This window comes from Zea mays, chromosome 4 (genome assembly GCF_902167145.1).
Source record: "Zea mays cultivar B73 chromosome 4, Zm-B73-REFERENCE-NAM-5.0, whole genome shotgun sequence".
Taxonomy (NCBI): Eukaryota; Viridiplantae; Streptophyta; class Magnoliopsida; order Poales; family Poaceae; genus Zea; species Zea mays.
The window spans coordinates 143247290-143274011 of NC_050099.1; the positions used below are offsets into that span (position 1 = coordinate 143247290).

At 42.3% G+C, this 26722-nt stretch overlaps 1 protein-coding gene across 5 annotated transcripts; it reads left to right on the forward strand.

Annotated features, from left to right (window-relative positions):
- The first annotated feature begins 21224 nt into the window (after positions 1-21224).
- Positions 21225-26665, forward strand: LOC100272770 (Nucleotide/sugar transporter family protein). Of its 5 annotated transcripts, XM_020551351.3 has the most exons (11): positions 21225-21739; positions 23422-23498; positions 23855-23857; positions 23965-24013; positions 24127-24256; positions 24583-24713; positions 24796-24840; positions 24948-25045; positions 26045-26152; positions 26225-26281; positions 26364-26654. In XM_020551351.3, the coding sequence occupies exons 1-11, from the start codon at positions 21577-21579 to the stop codon at positions 26436-26438; spliced, it is 936 nt and encodes a 311-aa protein (XP_020406940.1). In that variant the 5' UTR covers positions 21225-21576; the 3' UTR covers positions 26439-26654. The 5 variants fall into 5 exon arrangements, with proteins under 5 accessions (XP_020406940.1, NP_001295199.1, NP_001295201.1 ...); NM_001308270.1 differs by having other exon boundaries at positions 21275-21739; positions 23855-24013; positions 24123-24256; positions 26364-26665; NM_001308272.1 differs by having other exon boundaries at positions 21275-21739; positions 23855-24013; positions 26364-26665.
- The last annotated feature ends 57 nt before the right edge of the window (positions 26666-26722 follow it).

Below are 26722 nucleotides of genomic sequence, written 5' to 3' on the forward strand. Positions count from 1 at the left end.
TCCTACAATCATTAGGTGAAGTAAAATAGCGTAAGTAACAGGTTATGCATAAAACCGGGGCTTGCCTTCCAAAGCAGTGGCAGGCAGGTCCTCTGGTGCAGGCTCGGGTGCTGGATCTGGGGCTACCTCCTGAGCAGCTCCTTGCTCCGGCACGAGGATGTACTCTCCGTCAGCAAGATTACAGTCTATCGAAATGCAATGAACATGTATGTCATGATTATGCATGATTTAATAACATTATGCAAAAGAAACTAAGTCAAGAGGTAACTTAGGGTTTTCTTAGTTAGGCGGGGCTTCTAGTGGTACATAGATAGACTTATAACCCTTTGGACTTAGGTTTTCCTTTAGGATAACATATTGGTTTGGTATTGCCTTGATATATTTTAGTGGACGGAAAATAAAGTTTTTGGGACAACATTTATTCATATCTTTCATTTCTCTTTCCTTAATTTCCATTTAGGCTTTTAGTGTTGGTTTGAACTACAACAGGGTTTTAATAATTTCCAAAAATTCTGAAAAAATCACAGTGGGTTGTTACTGGCTATTTTAGCTTGTTTTAAGAATTTGAGGCTTAAAGTATAAAAGTTAGGCCTTAAACAAAAATAACAAAAGTTAGGCAAAAAGGGCCACTTTACACTACACCTCCTAGTTAGGGGTAGGTTCTGTCCTAAAGGTTATTTTTGTTGGCATCCTCTGGTAATAATAGGTCTTTGTGCTAAAAACCACAGGAAACTAAGAGATGGTTATTTAGTTATGATTTTCTCAATTTTAATGTCAAAAAGGCACTTTCTACTACATTATTATTTGAAAAATGTCAAACAGCAGATTTCTTATTTTTCCTAAGTTCTTTCTAATAAAACAATAGTTATCCCAAGGGTGGGGGTGTTTTTACCTTGGGGCCATTTTTGTAGGGTTTTTCTAAGTTATCCTTGTTTTAATAAAATAAAAGATATCCTACTTAATTTGTACTAAGCCAGAGTATGATATATTTTTCCAGTGAACTATATTGAATAAGTAACCTAACAAAATAGAAGTACTCTCTGGTTCATTAATTAAGTTGCATTTTCTATTTTCCTTATCTTTAAGCATATTATAGAATAAAGGGTAAAACTAACTTAAATGGAGTGGACAGAGGTGTTTAATATTTTTAACTAGGTCAGTAGGTAGATAATAACTTCTCTAAATTTTTCTAACCTTAGTTAAATAATACAACCATTTTTCTTGCTATTATTAAGCTTTTGGTTCAAACTGTAATTAAATCAGGACCTTACATTTTTCTATAGTACTTATGAGGTTTTATATTTTTCTTAGACAGGTTACATTATTTAGAGTCTGGCAAAATTAGTTTGACCAAATTTGGGTAAACCAAACAGAAGTTATGGGTTTTTAAAGTTTCTGTTTGAATTTAAATCAGGTTTTAATTAAGTTTTTCTGGAAAAACAGTTTGCGCCGAGGTCCCTGGGTTTAAACCGAATCAAACCTCGCAGATCTACCCTTATGCCACTATTCACTTGAGTCTCTGACTTTTCACTTAACCCCCTGACTTTCTCTCCCTCTCACCCGCAGTCCCTCCCTCAACTGAAACAGTAGCCGCGGGAAAGGAAAGGGTGGCGCGGCTTACCGGCGCGAGGGAGGTCCAGCGAGGTGGTCGGTGAGGTTCAGGAGGTCGCGACGGTCACGTCGATGTGCGGGTCGGCGTCAGAGGTGGTCGGAGCTCCCCTGGCCACGAACACAGGCGGCGGGGATCGACGGCGGTGCCTGCTCCGGCCAAACCACGGCGGCATAGGTCAATTAGGGTGCACGAGGAGCTTCACGGGGTGACACAGAGGCCGTGCGCGCAATGAATCGGGAAATGGTGAAGGGGTTTACCCGGTCCACGTGCGCCGGCGAGTTCTTGAACTCCGGTGAGCGCGATTTGGCTTCTCCGGTGACGCGGGCCCTCGGTTCAAGCTTGGGCAAGGCTCACGGTCTCACCAGGAAGCTATCTGGGGGCTTGAATCGAACGGAGGGGGATTGGAGAGGGGTTGGCCACGGCGGTGGCTCTCGAGCGGCACTGGCGGGCTGCGGGGAGGTCGCCGGAGGCAAGGGCTGGCTCGGGCGAGTCCGGCGAGGTACGGAGGAAGCAATGGGGAAGGCAACCGAGCGCTGGGGTGGGTTTTATAGGCGCGGACGCGACCGGGGCGCCGGCTCAACCGTTTGGCGCGACGCGGGCACGCGGGGCGCGCGCGGGCATGCCCTGGCGAGCTCAGAGCGCGTCGAACACGTGGCGCGTTGCTTCTGCCCGTGTTCTTCGCTCTGCTGAGCGGCCAGGCGTACGAATCTTGCCCTACCGCCTGTGGGAGATTTCTTCCCTGCACCTAGAGCTACCTAGTTCGTGTGAGTTCCAAGAGTAGATGTGGTCTGGTTGAGGAGATATGGTAGCGCCAAGTCTTGTCTGTCTGCCCTGTGCAAACCGAGACAAAACCAGTGCCAACTCGTGTCAAAAGGTTTTGGCTTGGGTTCAAACTTTTCCAGGGCATTCTAGGGTTCATTTGGCGCCACTTTGTTAATTGGGTCAACTGGTTTTGGAAAGGGGATCAAGGTGAACATGAGGGATCTTTGCTCAAGGGTTGATTTTTGACTTAGGCAAAAATCTGAATTTCTCCCTTGTGTTCAACCTTTGGTGATCTTTTTAGGACCTTTCTGAAAACTTTTTGGGGGTACTTCCTTACTATTAAGGGTAGGTTATTGAGTATATTACAACCTTTGTATTTGGCCCAAACCATGATCATGATGTTTACATGATCTTTTGATCATGGCTTCAATTAGGGTTATAATTGCCTATGGGGGTTTTGCTTTAGGGTTTTGGGAGATCCCCACTTAAATGTGCATGATAAGCTAGGGCATGACATCCAAAGTGGATCACACTTGCTTAGGACCTAGAATTCCAAGTTTGGTATACTTTGCCCAATTCAGCCTTCATGTGATAATGGGTAAAAGGGGAAACTCTGGTATGGACACCCTGAGTAACACCTGGGGTGTTACAATATATTGCCTGTATTCTCAGTTTACATGGTGTTCCGAAGACCATAGTGTCGGATCATGGACTGCAATTCGTGTCCAAATTTTGGGAAGAACTTCACAAAGCTCTGGATACTAAGTTGCTCCATAGTTCTGCCTATCATCCTCAAACCAGTGGGCAAACTGAGAGGGTGAATCAAATACTTGATGACATGTTACGAGCTTGTGCTCTAGAATTTCCATAGAAATGGGATGAATGCTTGCCATTGGTGAAGTTCTCATACAATAACAGCTATCAAGAGAGCATCAAGATGGCACCCTTTGAAGCTTTGTATGGACGACGATGTCGTACTCCGTTAAACTGGTCTGAACCAGGTGAAAGATGCTTTTTCAGGCCTGATATGGTAAAGGAAGCAGAAGAGAAGGTTCGACGAATAATACATAATTTGAAAGAAGCCCAAGCCCGACAGAAGAGTTATGCAGACAAACGACGCAAACCCTTGTACTTTCAAGTTGAAGATTATGTCTACCTAACAGTCTCACCAATGAAGGGTGTATCTCGTTTCGCAGTAAAAGGGAAGCTTGCACCTCGGTACATTGATCCATTTCCTATCCTTGAAAGATATGGACCAGTGGCATACCGACTCCAATTACCCGAAACATTGTCTACTGTGCACAATGTGTTCCACGTATCTCAATTGAAGAAGTGTCTTCGGGTTCCAGATAGAACTATTGAAGTGATGGATGTTGCCTTAGAACCAGACTTGACGTATTCAGAACATCCTATTTGAGTCTTGGATCAAAAGGACAGGATTACCCGAAGGAGAACTCTCAAGTTTTATAAGATACAATGGAACCAACACACGGAAGATGAAGCTACTTGGGAAACTCAAGACTTTTTAGACAAGAATTTCCTGGGCTTTTTAGCTTCATGTAAATTGTAAGATATGTACACTTGTTGTAATAAAGGAATAAACCCCATACCACCCCTGCCTTGTACTGGAAATAAGGAAATAAAGTTTTGACGTGTTTCCTTTTCCATTACTTGCCCTAGGACTTTTAAATCTCGGGACGAGATTCTTTTATGGGGGGAAGGATGTAACACCCCTGGTGTTACTACCACTAAAACTTGAGCATAACATCATGAGCATCACCATATCATGTGATTGTTACACTTAGAATGCATTCACTAGGTAAAAATTTCAAACAAGTTGTATTAATGTGACTGGTCATGGGTAAAACCCTAGAGTAGGGTACTTAACCCTAAACTAGGCTTAAAAGAGTAAACAAAGCCTAAATAAGATAAAACTTTAAAACTTATTAGTAATGACCATAAAATGTCACCATTAATGGACTTAAGTGTCATCCAAACCCTAGAAGTACCAAAAAACCTAAATAGATCCCTGGAAAATCCTGGACTGAAACCCTAGGGGTTATATGTAGATTTTGTACACTTTTGGACCAAAGTGCAAAAACTAAGGTATTTGGGCACCCCAAAACACATGGTTCACATGTATGAGGATTTGCAAATTAAACCATGAGATTTGGACTTTTTTGCAAAAAGCACCACTTAAACCCTATTGGGTTAAGTCTGAAATTCAGTGAACTTAGGGCATCTTTGGAACCTTATATCTTTTAATCCATGAATAATTTGCCCTAGTTCAATACATCAAGGTTATAGAGCTATAATAGGAGAACAACTTTGCTTAAGTAACTAAACTTTGTTTACATACAAAATTTGGAGAAAAATGAGCCCAAAGTTGTGCTGACCGTCAGCCTTGGATCTGAACTTTCAGTGACAGTGAAGTCGGATGAACTTAGGGCTTGAGTTTGAGTAAGATATGTTGCTCGATTGAGGATAGTTGCCATAGTCGATTTGTAGCTGGATCATAGGGCTACAAGTTTGCTACGGATGGATTGGCAAGTTCTTGCGCAAAAATCAGAGATCTTAGCGCTGTAATTTGGTCTGTCAAGCGCTCTGAACAAGTGCTCATAGTACAGTAAGTGAAAAAGATCCTGGGTTCATATCCCCTCGCCACCGATGAGCCATGCGCTCAAATTCGCGCCAGCCGCGGTGATTCGTGCCCAGCGCAGATGGATAACGAAGATGGGTAAATATCTTGGCGCTCGGATTAGCTCGGACTTGCTCACCGTCGTGCCGTCGTACCCCTTTTGCTTTACGGACGGCTCAGATAAGTCACCGGAGTTGGCCACCCGTCGATCAGACGCGACGTGCCATGAGGCTTCCCCACGTCGTCGTAGGCCGCTCTATATCACTGGCTCATCGCCGGTGAGTCCGCCACAATGAAAGCCACCAAGCTCTCGCAACAATACATCTCCTTCTCTCCGACCACCACCACGCCATCTCCAATTCACGCGCCACCGCCCCCGGAGCCTATAAATTGAGCATGCCGTCAGGTCCGTAAGGTAGTCAGGCACCCAATCCACCAAGCCGTGCCTCCAATTGCTCACCTGAGCTCCCCAATTTTGGATTTCCCCCAAATTGGTCCGAAACACCGCGCCTTGTGACCTCGCCGTGGTCAGCGTGCTCCAGGTCCGCTCATGCCCCCTGCTCTTTCGTTTTAGTATACTTGTGTGTCCCTGATGCTCTCCGACCCGACCGATTAGGCTAGAACCCCTTAGATCGTCGGGAACGCTTCATGGTGTCCATTGTGTCCGCTGTCATCGTGGACAGGGTGATGTAGAGCTCCAATCCAGCAATTAAGCGAGGGGAAATGTTTGTTAAGGGTTTAATTTGGTGTCTACCATACGGGAGCACCGGTAGTTGAGTGATTCAGCCGGTGTAGGCTCACCGAAGCTCGGTTCTCCGACATGCGACGTCGTGGACCTCGGGTCGTAAAGAATTAGAACTTGGAGGGCTTCGGTGTAAATGTCAGAGACTGAAGCAACAGTGTGGCGGGCTCTTTCGGATTGTTTTAAAAGCCAAGGTCCTCGGTGCAAAACCGCCGCGCAAGCGCGCGCGGGCGCATCTGCCTTAGTTGGGCCGGTTCGGGCCAGATTTAGCCCATTACTGTTGGCTCTTTTTCCTTTTCAACCAGAGTTAGAGAATTCCTAGAAAATTGCAGAAAAATGCTAAAATGCAAGACCAATTTTGCTAGGTTCCTAATTTTCTATAGTATTTAACAAAAATAGTTTTATGATTTTTATTCCAGATAGGGAATTATGGAGTATTTAAAATAGCCAAAACTCATACCCCTGGAATTTTAGAAATTAATAAATAATTTCAAAAATCACCAAACTTTTTAGATAAGCTTTAAATCTTATTTAGAAGCCTTGGGTAAAGTTTGGCATGATTTGGACCATGTTTGGTACCTAGAACCCAAAACCCTAGTCTCCTGCCCTATGAACATCACTATAGACTCCAAAAACCCTAGTTTCCCGGAGATACGTGAAGGAAAATTGTATTCAAGACATTAGATAATATACTTTTATTATCTTTGCATTTTCATGAGCATTCATGATTATATATGGCTATATATAGAAAACGAAGAAGAGGTAGAAGTTGAAGAAGCAAGGACTACACCACCACCACCACCTGGAGAACCCCAGGCCGGGAACTGCTTTTATTTTGACATCTGTGGAGCAGAGCCTGACTCACCTATAACACAAGGCAAGCCCCGGTGCATTTGCCACCTCCTTGCTATTTTAAAATCTTTCTCACTTGCTTCATGCATTAAGTTATAGGAGTTGTGTGCGAAACAAATTGCTGCATTTCCTTCCTTGTGAATTTGATTCCCTTTCCTTGATCCCCTATTTTATAAAAAGGTTTTTCTTATGCTTAGCCTTGCTCTAGAAAAACAAAATGTTTTGTTTTAACAAAAGATGATGCTCCAAGTGGGTGGGATGTTTTCAAAATAAAACTTGATGGTGGATCCATCATGGCCATGATGGGTTCAACATCGGAAAAGATGTACCTCTGCCAGGTACCAAACTTTGGGTTTGAAATGATAAAGCTGAGACCGGGCTGGTGACTTGCACGAGAAGAGAGTCTCGGTGTAGTGTCTCCGTCTAAGTCGATTAAGGACCTTCTCGATGTAGGCTTGCTGATCGAGGACCCTTTAACTGGTCACATGCCTCATCATGGGCAAGCTTTGCCTCGGGCAGACTAATACCAGAATAATATAACACGCAATGGGAGTGGAGAGATGGTGAGAGTAGTGTGTACCCTCCGTGGCAAGAGGCTGGACGGTGGTGTATCTGTGCTCTCGGTTGGCGTGAACCTAATCTGGTCTTAAGAACCCCGGTGGCGAGTTGACATATGCAAGGGTTAAGTGCTACATATGTCGTGTGATTAGAGATCCTCAGCTGAGTATTAATCGATTCGGATCGCCGTTACTTCTCGGACATGAATACTTGGTCACTGCCCTACACGTAGCATTCCAGTGAACATGAAGGGTTGATAAAAAGATGGCTAGTATAGGTCAAGTGCTTGAACTAGGGTAGAAAGAACTCTAGAACTCAGGTAATGACTTAACTTGCTAATAAAACTGGATTTTTAAGGATCCACTATTAGTAAGCATTTCTGCAAACAGAGTCTTTGATTATTGATAAGCCATACCATGATTCCCAAAGGCCAGCATATCCTTGAGAGTCTTTTTATTTTGACGGGTAAGACTTGCGAATGTACACTTCGTACTCAGGGCTTTGTCCCATGTTGTTTTAGGTGAGGAAGCAGAAAATTTTTGTTGCTTTTGTTCCAAGGTGGTGCCTAAGGAAGAAAATCAAGTTGAAGCCTCGGGAGGAAGTGTCCTCCTTTAAAACTTTTTACTGTTTATCGGGAGGGGGTTTTGCCTCCCAATATATGTAATAATATTACTCCAGCACTCTTATATTTTACTGGTCTATAATAATACTACTCTTTCCATACTTTAAAATAAAATAAAGTTATTGTAACTACTTTCGCATACTCGTTCCTCCGATGTGTTGTAATATCTGCGTGACGGGTGAAACGCTCTTGGGCAAAGTAATGAATACAGATACCGAACTTGTCAAGTGGTTAGGTGCACCTGTAGGGTTGTCCGAGGTCCGATGAACAAGGACAACTGTAGGTGGGCCAAATGACTTGGGAGGTTCTGTCACATTATCCCTGCAAGCGCAATCAAGAACACAAGTGAAAGTCGCCTAGAGGGGGGTGAATAGGCGAAACCTGTAATTTATAAACTTAAACACACACTAGGGCTGGGGTTGGCGTTAGAATTAAACTCAAGTCCGAAAGAATGTTTCTCTTGCTATGAGTTTCTCAAAGGATGCAGATGACATATGGGAGCAAACTCAAATAAATGCTAGCAAGGAAACGATAGAGAGAGGAAAGAGGGCAGACAAATCAAGCGAGAATCAAAGCGAGTAGACACGGTGACTTGTTTTACCGAGGTTTGGTTCCAAAAAACCTAGTCCCCGTTGAGGAGGCCACAAAGATCAGGTCTATTCAACTCTTTCCCTCTCTCAAACGGTTACTTAGACCAAGTGAGCATTCCCTTAATCACACGGGTCACTAAGACCCCGCAAGGACCATCGCACACTTGGTGTCTCTTGCTAAGCTTTACAAAGCACTTGAGAAGTGGAATGAGAAAAGAAGAAGGCAATCCAAGCGACACGAGCGCAAATGAACACAAAAATTCTCTCTCTCTCTCTCAAGTCACTAAGTGGTTGAGATGAATTTGGGACTTCGAGAGGATTTGATCTTTGGAATTGTGTCTTGGAGTGAATGCTAGAGCTTTGTATTGAATGTGAACTTCTAAAAACTTGGATGCCAATGAATGTGGTGGTTGGCGGGTATTTATAGCCCCCAACCACTTCCTAGTCGTTAGCAAAGGCTGCTGGCGATGGGCACACCGGACAGTCTGGTGCGCCACTGGACAGTCACTGTTTACTGTCTGGTGCGCACCACGTCAGCGCGTCCGTTAGGGTTCGGAGCAGTTGACCGTTGGAGGCATTTGTCTTTTTGCTGCACCGGACAGTCCGGTGACCTCTGACTTCCGCGCTATGACTTCTGTCGCGGCACTGTTCCACACTGTAGCGTTTTGCAGTCGACCATTGGCACGCAGGGAGCTGTTGCTCCGCTGGCTCACCGGACAGTCCGATGGCACACCGGACAGTCCGATGAATTATAGTGGAGGGTGCCACTGAATTCCCGAGAGTGGCTGGTTTGAGTTTGTACGGCCCTGGTGCACCGAACAGTGTCCGGTGCACGCCGGACAGTGTCTGGTGTGCTAAAATTCAGCACACTCAAGTCTTTTGCTCCATTTTTTATTATGTCCCTAACTAGGTTTCTTTCTTGGTTTGCGTTGAACCTTATGCACCTGATATAAATCACATCTAGCCAAACTAGTTAGTCCATATGATTTGTGTTGGTCGTCAACCACCAAAATCTATTTATAGGAAATAGTTAGCTCTATTTCCCTTTCAATCTCCCCTTTTTGGTGATTGATGCCAACACTAACCAAAGCAAATATAAAGTGTAGAAATGTAACTAGTTTGCAATTAAGATAGATGTGCATAGGTTAATTAGAATTAAATCAATTGAAAACTTTAAACATATGACTAAGAATGAATGGATTGCTTTTCTTTTATTTAATATTTTAGACCATATTTGCACCACTTGTTTATTTTTGCAATTCCTTTTGGAAAAATCGTTTCAAAATCTTTTGCAAATAGTCAAAGGTATAGGAATACGATTGCAAGAAGCATTTCTAAGATTTGAAATTCCTCCCCCTATTTCAAATGCTTTTCCTTTGACTAAATAAAAGCTCCCCCTGAATGAATTCTCCTCTTAGCTTTCAAGAGGGTTTTGAAATATATACCAATTTGAAAAATAATTTTGAAATACCAAATGAGATACCAATTGAGATCTTACTTTTATATATCAATTGAAAATTAGATAACATTTGAAAATTCATTTTGAGACTAACTCAAATCCCAGACATTTGTGAAATTTTTTGAAATGGTGGTCCGATCCTTTTGCTTTGGGCTTAATCCTTTCCCCCTTTAGCATTAAGCGCCAAAAACGGAGAACTTGCGAGCCCTTTTGACATTTTCTCCCAAATGGTAAAATAAATATGAATGAAGGGTCATACCAATGAGAGTGACATGAGTAACGACAAACGGTAAATGATATCGTCAGAGTTGGAGTGGAAGCCTTGTCTTTGCCGAATACTCCATTTCCCTTTCAATCTAAGACTAATTATAGAAATACACTTGAACGCACATTAGTCCTAGCCTTGGAACAAGAAGAATAAGAAATATGCATTTGTACTAAATGAAAGAGACATGATCAAAGGTATATACATGAGCTATGTGTGCAATGTTTCAATCAAAGTTCCGAGAATCAAGTATATTTAGTTTATTCCTAAGTTTCTAAAGGTTTTCTCATCTAGTGGCTTGGTAAAGATATCGGCTAATTGGTTGTCGGTGCTCACATAAGCAATTTCGATATCCCCCTTTTGTTGGTGATGTCTCAGAAAGTAATACCTGATGTCTATGTGTTTAGTGTGGTTATGTTCAACAGGATTATCCGCCATGCGGATTGCACTCTCATTATCACATAGGAGAGGGACTTTGCTCAACTTGGAGCCATAGTCCCTAAGGGTTTGCCTCATCCAAAGTAATTGCGCACAACAATGTCTTGCGGCAATATACTCGGCTTCGGTGGTGGAAAGAGCTACGGAGTTTTGTTTCTTTGAAGCCCAAGACACTAGGGATCTTCCCAGAAACTGACAAGTCCCTGATGTGCTCTTCCTATCAATTTTACATCCGGCATAATCGGCATCGGAATACCCAATTAGATCTAAGGTAGATCCCTTGGGATACCAAAGCCCAAACTTATGAGTATAAATTAAATACCTCATGATTCTTTTCACGGCCCTAAGGTGAATTTCCTTAGTATTTGCCTGGAACCTTGCACACATGCATACTGAAAGCATAATATTCGGTCGAGATGCACATAAGTAAAGTAAAGATCATATCATCGGTCGGTATACCTTTTGATCTACGGACTTACCTCCCGTGTCGAGGTCGAGATGCCCATTGGTTCCCATGGGTGTCTTGATGGTTTTGCCATTCTTCATACCAAACTTCTTAAGTATGTCTTGAATGTACTTAGTTTGGCTGATCAATGTGCCCTCTTGGAGTTGCTTGATTTGAAATCTAAGGAAATACTTCAACTCCCCCATCATAGACATCTCGAATTTCTGTATCATGATCCTACTAAACTCTTCACAAGTTGACTTGTTAGTAGACCCAAATATAATATCATCAACATAAATTTGGCATATAAACAAGTCCTTTGCAACAATTTTAGTGAAGAGAGTAGGATCAGATTTTTCGACTTTGAAGCCATTAGTGATAAGGAAGTCTCGCAGGCATTCATACCATGCTTTTGGGGCTTGCTTGAGCCCATAAAGCGCCTTTGAGAGCTTATACATATGATTAGGATACTCACTATCTTCAAAGCCGGGAGGTTGCTCAACATAGACCTCTTCCTTGATAGGTCCATTGAGGAAGGCACCCTTCACGTCCATTTGATAAAGCTTGAAGCCATGGTAAGTAGCATAGGCAAGTAATATACGAATTGACTCAAGCCTAGCTACGGGTGCATAGGTTTCATCGAAATCCAAACCTTCGACTTATGAATATCTCTTTGCCACAAGTCGGGCTTTGTTCCTTGTCACAACACCATGATCATATTGCTTGTTGCGGAATACCCACTTGGTACCCACAACATTTTGATTAGGACGTGGAACTAAATGCCATACCTCATTCCTTGTGAAGTTGTTGAGCTTCTCTTGCATTGCCACTACCCAATCCGGTTCTCTTAATGCGTCCTCTATCTTGTATGGCTCAATAGAAGACACAAAAGAGTAATGTTCACAAAAATGTGCAACTCGAGATATAGTGGTTACTCCTTATGAATATCACCAAGAATGGAGTTGACGGGGTGATCTCTTTGAATTGCTTGGTGGACTCTTGGGTGTGGCGATCTTTGATCCCAAATTTCTTGTTCATCTTCCTTGTCTTCATTGTCATCTCCCCCTTGATCAATGTCTTCCTCTTGAGGTGGCTCATTGACTCGATCTTCATCCTCTTCTTCTTGAGCCTCGTCCTCATCTTGAGTTGGTGGAGATGCTTGCATGGAAGATGATGGTTGATCTTGTGCTTGTGTGGACTCCTCGGATTCTTTTGGACACACGTCACCAATGGACATGTTCCTAAGCGCGACACACAGAGCTTCTTCATCATCTAATTCATAAAGATCAACTTGCTCCACTTGGGAGCCATTAGTCTCATCAAACACAATGTCACAAGAAACTTCAACTAATCCAGTGGACTTGTTGAAGACTCTAAATGCCCTTGTGTTTGAGTCATAACCTAGTAAAAAGCCTTCTACTGCTTTAGGAGCAAATTTAGAGCTTCTACCTCTTTTAATAAGTATAAAACATTTGCTCCCAAAGACTTTAAAATATGAAACATTGGGATTTTTACCAGTGAGGAGTTCATATGATGTCTTCTTGAGGATTCGGTGAAGATATAACCGGTTGATGGAGTAGCAGGCCGTGTTAATCGCCTTCGTCTAAAACCGGTCCGGTGTCTTGTACTCATCAAGCATGGTTCTTGCCATGTCCAGTAGAGTTCTATTCTTCCTCTCCACTACACCATTTTGTTGAGGTGTGTAGGGAGAAGAGAACTCATGCTTGATGCCCTCCTTCTCAAGAAATCCTTCAATTTGTGAGTTTTTGAACTCCGTCCCATTATCGCTTCTTATCTTTTTTATTCTTAGTCTGAACTCATTTTGAGCCCATCTTAAGAATCTCTTTAAGGTCGCTTAGGTTTGAGATTTTTCTTGCAAAAAGAATAACCAAGTGAAGCGAGAATAATCATCCACAATAACTAGACAGTACTTACTTCCGCCATGCTTATATAAGCTATCGAGCCAAATAGGTCCATGTGGAGTAGCTCAAGCGGCATGTCCGTCGTCATGATGTTCTTGTGTGGATGATGGACTCCAACTTGCTTCCCTGCTTCGCATGCGCTACAAATCCTATCTTTCTCAAAATGAACATTTGTTAGTTCTAAAATGTGTTCTCCCTTTAGAAGCCTGTAAAGATTCTTCTTTCCAACATGGGCAAGTCGACGATGCCAGAGCCAGCCCACGTTAGTCTTAGCAATTAAGCAAATGTCTAGTTCAGCTTGGTTATCATTAAAATCAACTAAGTATAGCTGACCATCTAGCACTCCCTTAAATGTTATTGAATCATCACTTCTACTAAAGACAGTAAGACCTACGTCAGTAAATAGACAGTTGTAGCCCATTTTGCATAATAGAGAAACAGAAAGCAAATTGTAATCTAAGGAATCTACGAGAAAAACATTGGAAATAGAATGGTTAGGAGATATAGCTATTTTACCCAAACCTTGATTTACATCCCCGAATGTAATAGCTCTTTGGGGATCTTCATTTTTCTCATATGAGGAGAACATCCTTTTCTCCCCTGTCATGTGATTTGTGCACCCGCTATCGATTATCCAACTTGAACCACCGGATGCATAAACCTACAAAACAAATTTAGGCCTTTTTCTTAGGTACCCACACGGTCTTGGGTCCTTTTACATTAGAAACAAGTACCTTGGGTACCCAAACACAAGTCTTGGGACTCTTGTGTTTGCCCCCAACATATTTGGCAACTATTTTGCCTGATTTGTTAGTGAGCACATAAGAAGCATCAAAAGTCTTAAATGAAACATCATGCTCATTTGATGCATTAGGAACTTTATTCTTAGGCATTTTAACATTAGTGGTATGCCTAGAATATGCCTAGAACTAGAAGCCTCATTTTTATACATAAATGCATGGTGAGAAATATTGTGAGGTTTTCTAGCATGAATTTTCCTAATTTTATGCTCAGGATAGTTTGCAGGATATAGAATGTAACCCTCTCTATCCTCAACCATGGGAGCCTTGCCCTTTACAAAGTTAGACAAATTCTTAGGAGCATTAAGCTTGGTGTTGTTTTGATTCCTTTGTTGGAAACCAATACCATCCTTAATGCCAGGGTGTCTCCCATTATAAAGCATGCTTCTAGCAAATTTAAACTTTTCATTTTCAAGTTCATGCTCGGCAATTTTAGCATTTAATGTAGCTATGTGATCATTTTGTTGTTTAATCATAGCAATGTGATCATCAATAGCTTCAACATTAACATCTTTACATCTAGTGCAAATGGAAACATGTCCAACAGTAGATGCAGATGATTTGCTAATATTCAATTCATCAATCTTAGCATTTAGACTAGCATTCTCATCTCTAAGACATGAAATTGAATCATTGCAAATGCTAAGTTCCCTAGTTAAGTTTTCACATTTTTCTACTTCTATATCATAAGCATTTTTCAACTTAACAATTTTTTTGTTCTCCTTAACGAGCAAGTCCTCTTGGCATTCCAAGAGATCATCCTTCTCGTTAATGGTCTCTATTAGTTCATTTAATTTTTTCTTTTGGTCCATGTTAAGGTTGGCAAAGAGATAGATTAAATCGTCTTCATTATCGCTAGAACTACCCTCATCACTAGATGTAGTATATTTTGGGGTACTTCTAGAATGTACCTTCTTATTTTTGCCGTCCTTTGCCATGAGACATTTGTGGCCGACGTTGGGAAAGAGAAGGCCCTTTTTGATGGCGATGTTGGCGACGTCCTCGTCGGAGGAGGAGTCGGTAGAGCTCTCGTCGAAGTCCCACTCGTGCCCCATGTGTGCCTCGTCGCCCTTCTTCTTGTAGTATCTCTTCTTCTCCTTCTTCCCCTTCTTGTCTTCGTCCCTATCACTTTCACTAGAATATGGACATTTAGCGATAAAGTGACCGGACTTACCACATCGGTAGCACACCCTTTTGGAGCGGGGCTTGTAGTCCTTCCCCTCCTTTGCTTGAGGATTTGGCGAAAGCTCTTGATGATGAGCATCATCTCCTCGTTGTCGAGCTTGGAGGCGTCGATTAGGAGCCTACTTGGTGTAGACTCCTCCTTCTTTTCTTCCGTTGCTTTGAATGCAACGGGTTGCACCTCGGGTGTAGAGGTGGCACCTTGCTCCAAATTGACAATATGTTTGGAGTCTTTGATCATTAGTTCAAAGATCACAAACTTGGCAATCACCTCCTTGTGAGACATATGCTTATATCTAGGATCCCCATGAATTAATTGAACTTGATTAGGATTACGAAATACGAGGGATCTAAGAATAACCTTGACCATTTCATGGTCATCCCATTTTGTGCTCCCGAGGTTGCGCACTTGATTGACCATCGTCTTGAGCCGATTGTACATGGCTTGCGACTCTTCCCCTTTGTTGAGGACGAATCGACCGAGCTCTCCCTCGATCGTTTTGCGCTTGGTGGTCTTGGTCACCTCGTCCCCTTCGTGCGTGGTTTTGAGGACGTCCCAAATTTCTTTGGCGTTCTTCAACCCTTGCACCTTATTATACTCCTATTGACACAAGGAGTCGAGGAGTATAGAAGTTGCTTGGGAGTTGAAGTGCCTAATTTGGGTGGCCTCGTCCGAGTCGTAGTCCTCGTCCCCCACTTGAGGTGCCTGCGCTCCAAACTCAACAATATCCCAAATACTTTCGTGAAGTGAGAATAGATGGTGCCTCATTTTATCACTGCACATGCAATAATCTTCACCATCAAAATATGGTGGTTTGCCTAGGGGTACGGAAAGTAATGGAGCGTGCTTTGAAATACGGGGATATCGTAGGGGCATCTTACTATACTTCTTGCGCTCATGGCGCTTTGAAGTAGTGGACGACTCGGTGCCGGACGTGGAGGGTGACGAAGAGTCGGTCTCATAGTAGACCATTTTCTTCATCATCTTCTTCTTCTTGTCACCCCTCCTATGTGACTTGATGGAGGAAGAGGATTCCTCCTTGTACTTGTTGCCGGACTCTCTTGAGAGAGTCTTCCCCGAGCCTGGGGGCTTGTTGCCGCTCACGATCTCCCTCTTGGCGTGATCTCCAGACATCACTTCGAGTTGGTTAGGCTCTTAATGAAGCACTGGCTCTGATACCAATTGAAAGCCACCTAGAGGGGGTGAATAGGCGAAACCTGAAATTTATAAACTTAAACACACACTAGGGTCGGGGTTAGCGTTAGAATTAAATTCAAGTCTGAAAGAATGTTTCTCTTGCTATGAGTTGCTCAAAGGATGCAGATGACGTATGGGAGCAAACTCAAATAAATGCTAGCAAGGAAACGTTAGAGAGAGGAAAGAGGACAGACAAATCAAGCGAGAATCAAAGGGAGTAGACACGGTGACTTGTTTTACCGAGGTTCGGTTCCAAAGAACCTACTCCCAACCACTATATTCATTGGCATCCATTGGCAAAGGTTGCTGGCGATGGGCGCACCGGATAGTCCAGTGCGTCACCGAACAGTCAATGTTTACTATCCGGTGCACACCACGTCAGCGCGTCCGTTGGGGTTCGGAGCAGTTGACCGTTGGAGACGTTTGTCTTTTTGCTGCACCGGATAGTCCGGTGCCACATCGGACAGTCCGGTGCCACATCGGACAGTCCGGTGACCTTTGACTTCTGCGCTCTGACTTTTGTTGCGGCACTATTCCGCACTCTATCATTTTGCAGTCGACCGTTGGCGCGCAGGGAGCCATTGCTCTGCTGGCTCACCGGATAGTCCGGTGAATTATAGCGGAGGGCGCCACTGAATTTTCAAGAGTGGTTGGTTTGAGTTTGTATGGCCCCGGTGCACCGGACAGTGACTGGTGTGCCAAAAATCAGCACACTCAAGTCTTTTGCTCCATTTTTATTGTGTCCCTAACTGGGTTTCTTTCTTGGTTTGCGTTGGTGGCCAGCCACCAAAATAGTTAGCCCTGATATAAATCACATCTAGCTAAAATAGTTAGTCCATATGATTTGTGTTGGTCGTCAGCCACCAAAATCTATTTATAGGAAATGGTTAGCCTTATTTCCCTTTCAACAAGCAAGAACAGGAAGAACGCAACCAAACCATGTTGATTACGAGATGGGGTCTCACAAGCCGATGATGGCTAGACTGTTCGAGGTCAGAATAATTTAAGCAAAAACCTACCCTAATGTGACGATGTCTGCTGAATATATAGAGTATTAGGGCGTGTGTGACCCTTGATGCCGCCCCTAATGGGCTTCGACGCGAAACACGGGCCAACGGCCCAACAGACGGTGTCGCAGCACCAAAACAGAATTGTTTCGATGATTCCCGTTGACTTCGAATGAACTTTAAGGTGGGACTAGTTTTGTTGGTTAGATAATATCGTTATCTTTCCATCCATATCTTGTCCACTACAATCGGAGTCCGGATGCGTCCTGGGCGTCAATTTTAGTACAGGCTGGTCATGGAACCCGAGATGGAATCGCAGCCGAGTCAGACTTGATGTCCTTCCTATTGTGGACGCCCTTGCTGCTCCTCCTCAGCCCCTTGGCCTTTCCCAAGTCCTTGGTGGTCCTCTCCAAGTTTCCTAATCATCAAAACATCCATGGCCCCGAGAGTAAGCTCTGTAACACAATTTACTAGGGTAGAATGTACCTGGATATTTAGATGTCGTGCACGCAATCGTGTTATCGGTCCATACATTGTATGAATAGAAGTGATGTCCTCATCACCCCTCTCTCTAAGTTCTCTTGATCACAATCTTTTTGAGTTAGCTCCCAAAGTTATCCATATTGATTGAGCAACGCATAGCAAGAAGAACACTCTCCCGCACTCTGATTTCGTTATTATTCATTTCTAGTCCTAACCCCGGGTAAAGTTCGTGTTCAAAGCTTATAATTTTCAGGTTTCGCCTATTCACCCCCTTTAGGCGAATTTCACTTTCTTAATTGTAGATTTTTCGAAGTCCACGTGACTTGCCTTCGTAGGTCAGATATCATTGATGCCTGCTTCAATGTCAATATCTTTGTTGTCATCATCCGACTCCTTAGCTGGGTCCACAACAGTATCCTCAACGCTTGGCACGGTCGCTTAGGCTCCCGTAATTGAAGCCTCTCCCTTCGCTTTAGGAGCATCGAAAGCTAACTCTAAGAGAACAAGGGCTTCTTAAAGATGATTTGAAGCAAGCTTCGAAGGCAGAAAAAAGGCTAGAAATTGCAATCCAACATCAGTAAATGTCATGCGTGGCAGTGCGGCATTCACCACTTTTATACAAAAAAGAGGCGCGATGTCCGAGATTCACTAATCTTTCCCACTGCAAAGTGGACCCACCTAGTCATTAACCACGAATTTGTTTCTTATAACGAGCTTTGGGAAGGTTTTTTCAAACCTTCGGCTCAAGGCCTTTATCCTTCATTTATGTGGTCTGAGCTCGTTTTGAAAAACAAACTAATCCCGCAAGGGGTTACTTTTGGGTCCACGTAGCCAAAGGTCCCTAAGCATAGTTTTGTATGACAAAACACATTTCAGGTGCCAGCAGAAAAGTTACGAAGCTATCCTTTGTCCGGAACCCCGCACAATAGGAGAACGAAACTGGAACTGGCGAATGTGATCGACGAAGAGAAGAAGCTTCGGCCACATAACTTCGACATAAGAAGCAGATGAAGAAGGAAAGACTCCAAAAGCCCTTCCAGCATGATGAACATATAGATTATGTAAATATGGCTTATGGGCATGATTGTAATTTCATACGAAGATGTACCTTACCACTATAAATAGAGAAACAATACCATTCATTGAGGGTGGGCAAGACGTAGTTCCCTAAAATTGTTCCACACACGAAAATGTTTTTTGTGATCTTTGAACTCTTGATTTAGAAAGTCGAAGGTACCTTTGTAATCCCCCTCAAATAATAAAAAAGGGAGAAGTGAAGTTAGGCTACTTGAGTATTTTGCTATATTATGTTGTTCTATTCAATTAAAAGTTTTTTTTGTCAGTTTTAAGACTGCATATCATATAGAAAGAAATGAAACACCAACTCTCAATAAAAAATTTTATTACATGGTTTTATAGATATTTAATTTATGACTCATAAAGAGTTGGTAATACGCCCAAAGAGTTTTGTCTTCACGAAACTCACTTCTTACCTCTTTTCTTGTGTTGTTATTTCATGAAATATTTATCTGGTAGATTATTAAATATAAATAAAACTATGACAGAACTCATTGAAACTAACCTTACACCCTATTTAAATATAAATATTAGAGCACATAATTGGGAATTGGAATCAGTTTTCTAAATTCTGTTGTTTGATTGCACGTGGAATTGAGATTTGGAATCAGAGACTCAATTCCTTGTAATTGGACTATAACTAGAAACTCACTCTCCCAATACAAAAGCCTCACCTCTCGTTATTGCGTGGAATTAGACTGCACAATAACAGAAATACAAAAGTTGCTAATTATCAAAACACTTGTCATCTACTAACTTACCTAATATCTTAGACGCTTGCAACCTATTTTATTTTTTCAGTAAGATTATTAAACTTGTGGCCTAAATCTTATTGGAACTACAACAATATAATTACAAAATCATAGGATCATATTTATTAGAACCATAAAATCATCTTAGAATCAAGGTAATCAAGTAAGAATCATTAGACGACACAATCAAGCTTTTAACAACTACTCTATCTATTTTAAAATAAATAACTTTATGAGGTTTCGTATTTGTCTAAAAAAAATAATATTCTACAAAAAACATAAGACATTAACTCCTAGCGAAGGGGTGATCACGGGTGCATGCAAAGATGCGGATACTAAGAATTTATAGAAAGCATTTTTTATTATGAGATGGAGAGAGAATGATTTTAAGTAACAAGTAAATTTCTTATACGTCCACGTGAAACCTCGATGTTGCTTCAAGATTTTAGAGTGCTTAATTTAGGCAATAGATAACTGTTGCGTGGCAAATCTTAATATCGCTTCAATATGTTAGAGTGCTCATTTTAAGTGCTTTAAGATTTTGCTTTAAATCCCAGTAAAGGTTTGTGTGGCAAAAAAATAAATCTTATTATCCCAATAAATTTCTTGAGCGGCAAAACTAGCATTTTTTTAGTGTTTCTTTTAAGCGGCTGTAGATAATCAGGGATGGCGGGTACGCGTAACGGCAGACACGATGTATGTGCAATCTCAGTATCCGATTACGCATCCTAATAATAAGGCGAATAAAAACAGCACATGGCATCTCCAATTACTTCCCAAAGATGAGTGACGCGAAGAATCATATCGCTAATCTAGATCCCTGCAGCCCTGGGCTGGGCAGATCGGATCACTAACACCAGAATCGCCCTTCCTTTTTAGCGCATGCCATCGGATGAACGACACACAGCGCCACCGTATCCCGGCTAGAGATAGCAACGGGTACAAAATCGCCAGGTTTTGCTATCCCAAACCCGTACCCGTGAAAAATATTTATACCCATTAAAAAACCCCTAAACTCGTACCTATCAGGTTTGCGGTTACCCACGGGTTACCCGCAGGTTTTTTATCTCCAATATGCTTATTCTTTTTATAATCAATAAGTATCGTAATGATTAATGAGATTATGGTCCAAAGTTTATATAACGAACAACGAGTTCATGATTTGGTATAAATAATATTAGTAGAGAGAATTAAATACAAATAATACGTTGTATAATCAAGTTACCTTGCACTAAGTTATACATCCACCACATATATAACGCTAGTAATAACTATAATAACAAGCAAGCAACACTATCACCAACTACTTATACATTCACTATTTGATAAAAATTAGGAAGTAAATAGGTAGATAACAAGTATGTTGTTTATTTATAAAATAAAATGACAATATGCACTAGGTTTGGTCGGGTTTAAAAAATCCATGGGTTCACGAGTTTGGGTACTATAGGAACAAACCCGTACCCATGAACCCGTCGGGTATACATTTATGCTCATTAACAAACTCATGGATATGAAAATTGACCCAAACCTGTACTCTAATAAAGTAAAAACCCATCGGGTTTCGGGTACCCATTGCCATCTCTAATTCCGGCTGGTGGATCGCTGGATGTCATCCCTTCGCCGAGGATTACTAGCTTCTTATCAGGGCCCTGCCTCGTGAGTGTCCGGGTGTATTGACATCGCACACTTTACCCGGGTCCCTGTAGCTGTGACCCCGACGCGATCGCGATGTGACCAACGGTCGTCCAACGCCTGGATGCAACGCAATTCGCAACGTGACGGACTGACGCGCGAGGCAGGCCAGCCAGACACCGAGCAGCAACTTGCCCCAAACCGCACCCGTCCGTCCGCTTCCAATAAAAGGCGGCTGCCGGCGCGGTCGGGCAGAAGCTTCCGCATCCGCTCCCATTCCGGCGTCCGGAGTCGCTGACCGCCAAGTCAGTCAGTCGCCGAGGCGAGGACGACGAGGCAGACAACGCACCCCCGCACCTGTTGTTACCAGCGCGGCGCACGAGTCCAGTCGCGTGCAGGCGCGCTGCATAGGGCCAGAGCCAAGTAAGTGGGTGGGGACAGAAATATCCTCCTGCTCCTCGGCCTCGGCGTGCTCGCGGGCGGAGCAGGAGGGGCTAGGAGGAGGCGGATCGGGGAGCGGAGATCCTAGCCGGAGGGATGGCGAAGGGCGGCGTGGAGAGGGGCGCGCTGCTGCCGGTCTCAGCGGACGACGGCAAGGGAAACGGCGGAGGGGCAGGCGGCGACGATGCCGTGCTGTTCAAGGGGTCCGCCATGACCCGCCGCGGCGGCACCGCCGCGCTCTCTTACATGGCATGCTCCGGTACGCGCGGCTTTATTTGCTTGTTTCTGTCGCGTAGACTGCTCGCGGTGCGGCCGTGCTGCTGGTGCACTGTGCTTCGTTCGTCGCGTTCAGGGAATTTGGGGACGGGAGAACACCTGCATCACGTGTTTGACTCGTTGCCTGTGCTAGTCGCCACGTTTTCTGTTGGATTCAGCTTAGTACGTGATTTTGGAGCTCGTGCCGGATGGTTGACTTGTGCTTTGGCCTTTCGGCTTTTGGCAGCGCGACCGAGCTTTTTGGAAGAGTGAGAGACCGTTTTCCTAGTTCTGTTGCTATGAATTATACGCAAAGTGGACAGTATATACGGCATACATACATGTTTACGAAATTCTATAAGTAAGGAATGGGCTATTTCATACAAATAATTGAGCCTGCAGGCTGCAGCCATGATGAATATGTTATTTACTGTCGTAATGTTAGCTGAATTTTGGTGGTAACAAATGGAGCTACCATGCTACCTTATCTGCCTTTGGAGTGGGTCTATGCTTATTGCTCGGGCACACTTGTGACTTGTGGAAGAACATAATCACAGAACCCTGTCGGAATACATTTCAGAATGAATAGGTCAATGGAGTAAGCTTTCTAGCTGCTACCTGTATGAAATTAGATCAAACAGAGGACCTGTCATGAAGAGTGATGGTCCCCTGTTATCTCATGTACTATATTGCTTGATGCTGACGATAGGATGTAAATTACTTCAACCCCATATTTGGATGATGGTTCAACTGGATAAGAATAACCATTTCATAGAATAGATACATCATTGTCTTCATCTAACTATCTATCTATCTAGCCTTTTGAACTGAAACCTGCTCATTTGTTGCATGACGAAATTGGAACAAAGGAAGGTGGTCCCACTGAGGAAAAACACGAGAGAAAAATCAACAAACCATTTTCACTTTTAGGGTGGGGGGATTAGTGTGGAAGATTTGAGTCATTGTTAAGTGGTGAATGAGGTTTTGATTGCACAATTAAACTCGTCTTTCATTTATATGTGCTGCTTACTGGAAGGTTGGAGAACTGTGAACGGGTTACTGTAGTTGGGCTGATTATGTTGGAGTTACTAATGATACCCCCTTTTGCATTCATGACTGAAATTGCGCTGGAAGTCACTTTTGCATTGCATTCAAAATCATTCATCTAATCCGATCTCTATGCTGCGAGTTTGGACATTGCGATCTGCTTATAATACCAGTTGAAGGAGTTCTGCACAATGCATGGTAGTCAGTTTTACTTGATTCATTTCATCTTAATTTTGGTTTATCTACATTGCTTCTTTCAAATATTTAGATAGATCGCGTATTTGCACCAAACATCTGGTTGAGCAAGAAAAACGAAAAAAAGGGTCTCTTAATCATTGTTTTGTTTGTTCTGTATTCTCCTTAACATGTGCAGTATGCCAATGCAATATTTAGTTATGTGGACTCCACATATTGTACTTGTGTGCCTCAAATTATCTTACACACTGTTAATCTGCTACAAGTTCATACCCATACATTCATTTGAGTTGCTTGATGATTCACTCTGTGATGCCATTTTCTTTAGCTCTAGAAGCATGGTAACCAAAGAACCAATGTCCACAGAAAGATGATGTGTTATTGCTTCGTTTCCATTTTCAGAACCCATTTGCTGTACTAATTTTGGTACTTCTCAATTTGCAGTGTTGCTAGTGATGTTTAACAAAGCAGCTCTCTCTTCGTATAATTTCCCTTGTGCGAATGTCATCACACTCCTTCAGGTACTGGATGTGTTCTGGGAAAATCTATGGCGTGCATGCTTCATGCACTTTTCTGGATGGAGTATCTGAAAGTTTCATGTCTGTGTTCCATGATTTTTTAATCGATTTGTTATTGAAAATATTTATTTTTCCCCATGCTATAGTTCCAAATATCAACAAATACTGCCTTTAATTTTATTTCATGAATGTTCCAAGTCTTGCTTGAAGTGCTGCAAATATTTTCACTTTGCTCATCCTTGGGAAATAGTGGATCCCAAATCTTCTGGTTGCTGTTGGCTAAACTTCTAGTGTACATTTGTATTCTATCATTTGTGTTTTTTCTCCCTTCTTTGTTAACACTTAACAAACATGTGCAGATGGTGTGCTCAACGTGCCTTCTTTATGTTCTGAGACGATTAAAGATCATCTCCTTCACTAATAGTGATCCATCAGTGCCTTCTGATTCACTATTCTTTGTGCCGTTTAGGTTATTACTACGCACCACACCTCTTTCCTTGGCTTATTTACTCTACATGGTATGCTGATCCCCTTACATACAGTATTAGTGTGTTTAATAATTAGGCTCATGCATTTCTGTTCATGTTGAATTCTGATTGGTGTTTACTGTTCTTTTTTGGTAAAAAGCTAGCTTCAATGGAATCGGTCCGTGGAGTTAATGTTCCTATGTATACAACTCTACGGCGCACGACAGTTGTGTTTACAATGACAATGGAGTATTTCCTGGCAAAGCAGAAGCACACCCCACCTATAATAGGCAGGTAAATATATGGATATTTGTTCTTTTTCTGTATCTCAAGAATGAATAGTTTGCGGTAGTTAGCTAGCGTAAGTTTCATTTCATTCAATGCATTTCTGCCCTAGACAGTGTCAAACAAAAGTATTTGAGCACATTATCCGTTTTGTATAAGCCTTTGATTATATGATTATATTTGTTTCATCCAGTAGTAATAGGTTTGTGTGCCTACTGCTGTACCTGTACCCTTCTTTTGCATACAACATTTGTTATGCTGAACGTTTTCAGAACTTGGTAGTGTTCTGAATCTATATTGTTCCACTATCTGGTTGTTAACTAAGGTTTTATCAGTGTGGCTTTGATTGTATTCGGAGCATTCGTTGCTGGAGCTCGAGACTTGTCATTTGATGCTCGTGGGTATGCTATTGTCTTTGTGGCCAACATTACGACAGCCATTTACCTTGCTACTATCAACCGTATAGGTAAAGCAGTTCCTTTTTCCAACATATAGTGTTCTTTCATCGTACAAAATCTTTCTGATCAGATGTTCTTTTTCTTCCATAGGAAAATCTAGTGGCCTCAATAGCTTTGGCCTGATGTGGTGCAATGGTATCATTTTGATTGCCCTTTTTTCTTCTTGAACACTATTTTGATTGCTCTTAACTTCAGATCAAACTTCTTATGTCTTAAAATCTTATATCCTGTTTGGATTTCAGGACTTGTCTGTGGACCTTCAGTACTGTTATTGACATATATTCAGGGTGACCTAAAGAGGGCCATGGAATTTCCGTACCTTTATTCCCCTGGGTTCATGGTAACATTAATTTGTGCATTGCTGACCCTCCTTTTGTCAGTTTTAGTAGGCATTTAAAGGCTGTTTGTGGATGCACATCACGAAATTCAAAAACCACGAGTAATGTTAATTAGCTTCATCGGTGTGCTTGTACTGTCAGTTACTCAGTTAGCCAGTTAGCCCTTGAACTCAAGCTGCGTCTGGAAGTTTAGTTTGCAAGATATTGTTCTGTTTGTGTACTTTCAATTGGCCAGTTAGCCTTGAACTCTTGCTGCGGCTGGAAGTTTAGTTTTGCAAGATATTGTTCTGTTTGTGTACTGTCAATTGCCCAGTTAGCCTTGAACTCTTGCTGTGGCTGGAAGTTTAGTTTGCAAAACATTGTTCTGTTTGTTCCACTATCTTTGAGATCCGGCCATTCAAGTCCAGAAAAACTGCCACTGAAGGAAATTTTCTTAGTTTTTTCCCATGCCCCAAACCTCCATTCCAAAGGGTGCTATGGTACCAAGAATCCCAAGTTTTTCCCGTGAAATTTCTTTGATCCAAAGGAGCCCTTAGCTTGGATTGCAGATGTTACTGAAGCACGTGAGCACTACCTTGGGTGTAGTCAGTCTCATTCACTGTCACCCAAGTCAAGTTTTGTGGTGCTGATAATTTTGATAATACCACCCTCTAGTCCTTTAATACCATTTATCATGTTCTAATCTACCAACAATTATCCATAATACCATAGCAAGGGACATGTCAGCCACCATTACAATGACTTGTTGATAGTGCCTCCAGTTTATATCGAAATTCTTTCATTCAGTGCGATTACTAGTGTATAGTACTATAGTATAGCTGCTGTAGGTGATCTTGAGGTCATTTTACATTCTAACTTGTTTATTTTTTATACCATACTAATTTAACACTCAAAACAGGTAGACAACGAAATAGTGAGTAATGTCAAGTAGTTCCATTACAGCATCTAATGCCAATAATGTGAAGTTATGAATGTCACTAATAACGAAATTTCACTTGTAGACTGTGCTGCTATTTTCGTGCATCCTAGCATTTCTACTGAACTACACTATCTTCTGGAACACAATCCTGAATTCTGCACTCACACAATCGATGTGTGGGAACTTGAAGGTACGGCTGCCATCCAGTTATTCCACGCAAAACATTCTTCAGCAGTGATATTCATGCGCGATGTTTCTGCAGGATTTCTTCACCGTTGGAATTGGTTGGGTGCTATTTGGTGGACTTCCTTTTGATCTTGTAAGTTTTGGGTCTTGTTTCTATGCCACTTATCTTTGTATAATCTCCCAGTGAATACTGAACCCAAAGTTTTCGTGTGCAGCTTAATGTTATAGGACAAGGACTAGGCTTTCTGGGCTCTGGATTGTATGCCTACTGCAAGATCAAAGGAAAGTAGACGCTGATGTCTAGTGGGATCAACTGGGGGTAGACGGTGGTGTGACTTGGTGTTTCATTCAGGGCCAGTGTGCTTAACAAAAGTAGCGTTGTTTATGCTGTTTGCTCCTACATATGGGAGAGAAATTTTGTAGGTTTCCTGTATGTATTAGACTTCAGCCCTAATGAACACTGCAAAACTGAAAAGGAAATAGAGTATACCGAATTTTTACTGTTACCTTATGAGTTATGACCGTTTCTCTTTTAAACTCGAATAGACGTGCAAAATACAATGAACTTATGTAG

What these genes read in the sequence shown, in the direction of transcription:
- LOC100272770 (NM_001308270.1), top strand. Translation starts at nt 21,577, where the DNA reads ATGGCGAAGGGCGGCGTGGAGAGGGGCGCGCTGCTGCCGGTCTCAGCG. An exon ending in TGGCTTATTTACTCTACATG is followed by an intron (nt 24,014 to 24,122) that starts GTATGCTGATCC and finishes TTTGGTAAAAAG; the next exon opens with CTAGCTTCAATGGAATCGGT. An exon ending in GTGGACTTCCTTTTGATCTT is followed by an intron (nt 26,282 to 26,363) that starts GTAAGTTTTGGG and finishes TTTCGTGTGCAG; the next exon opens with CTTAATGTTATAGGACAAGG.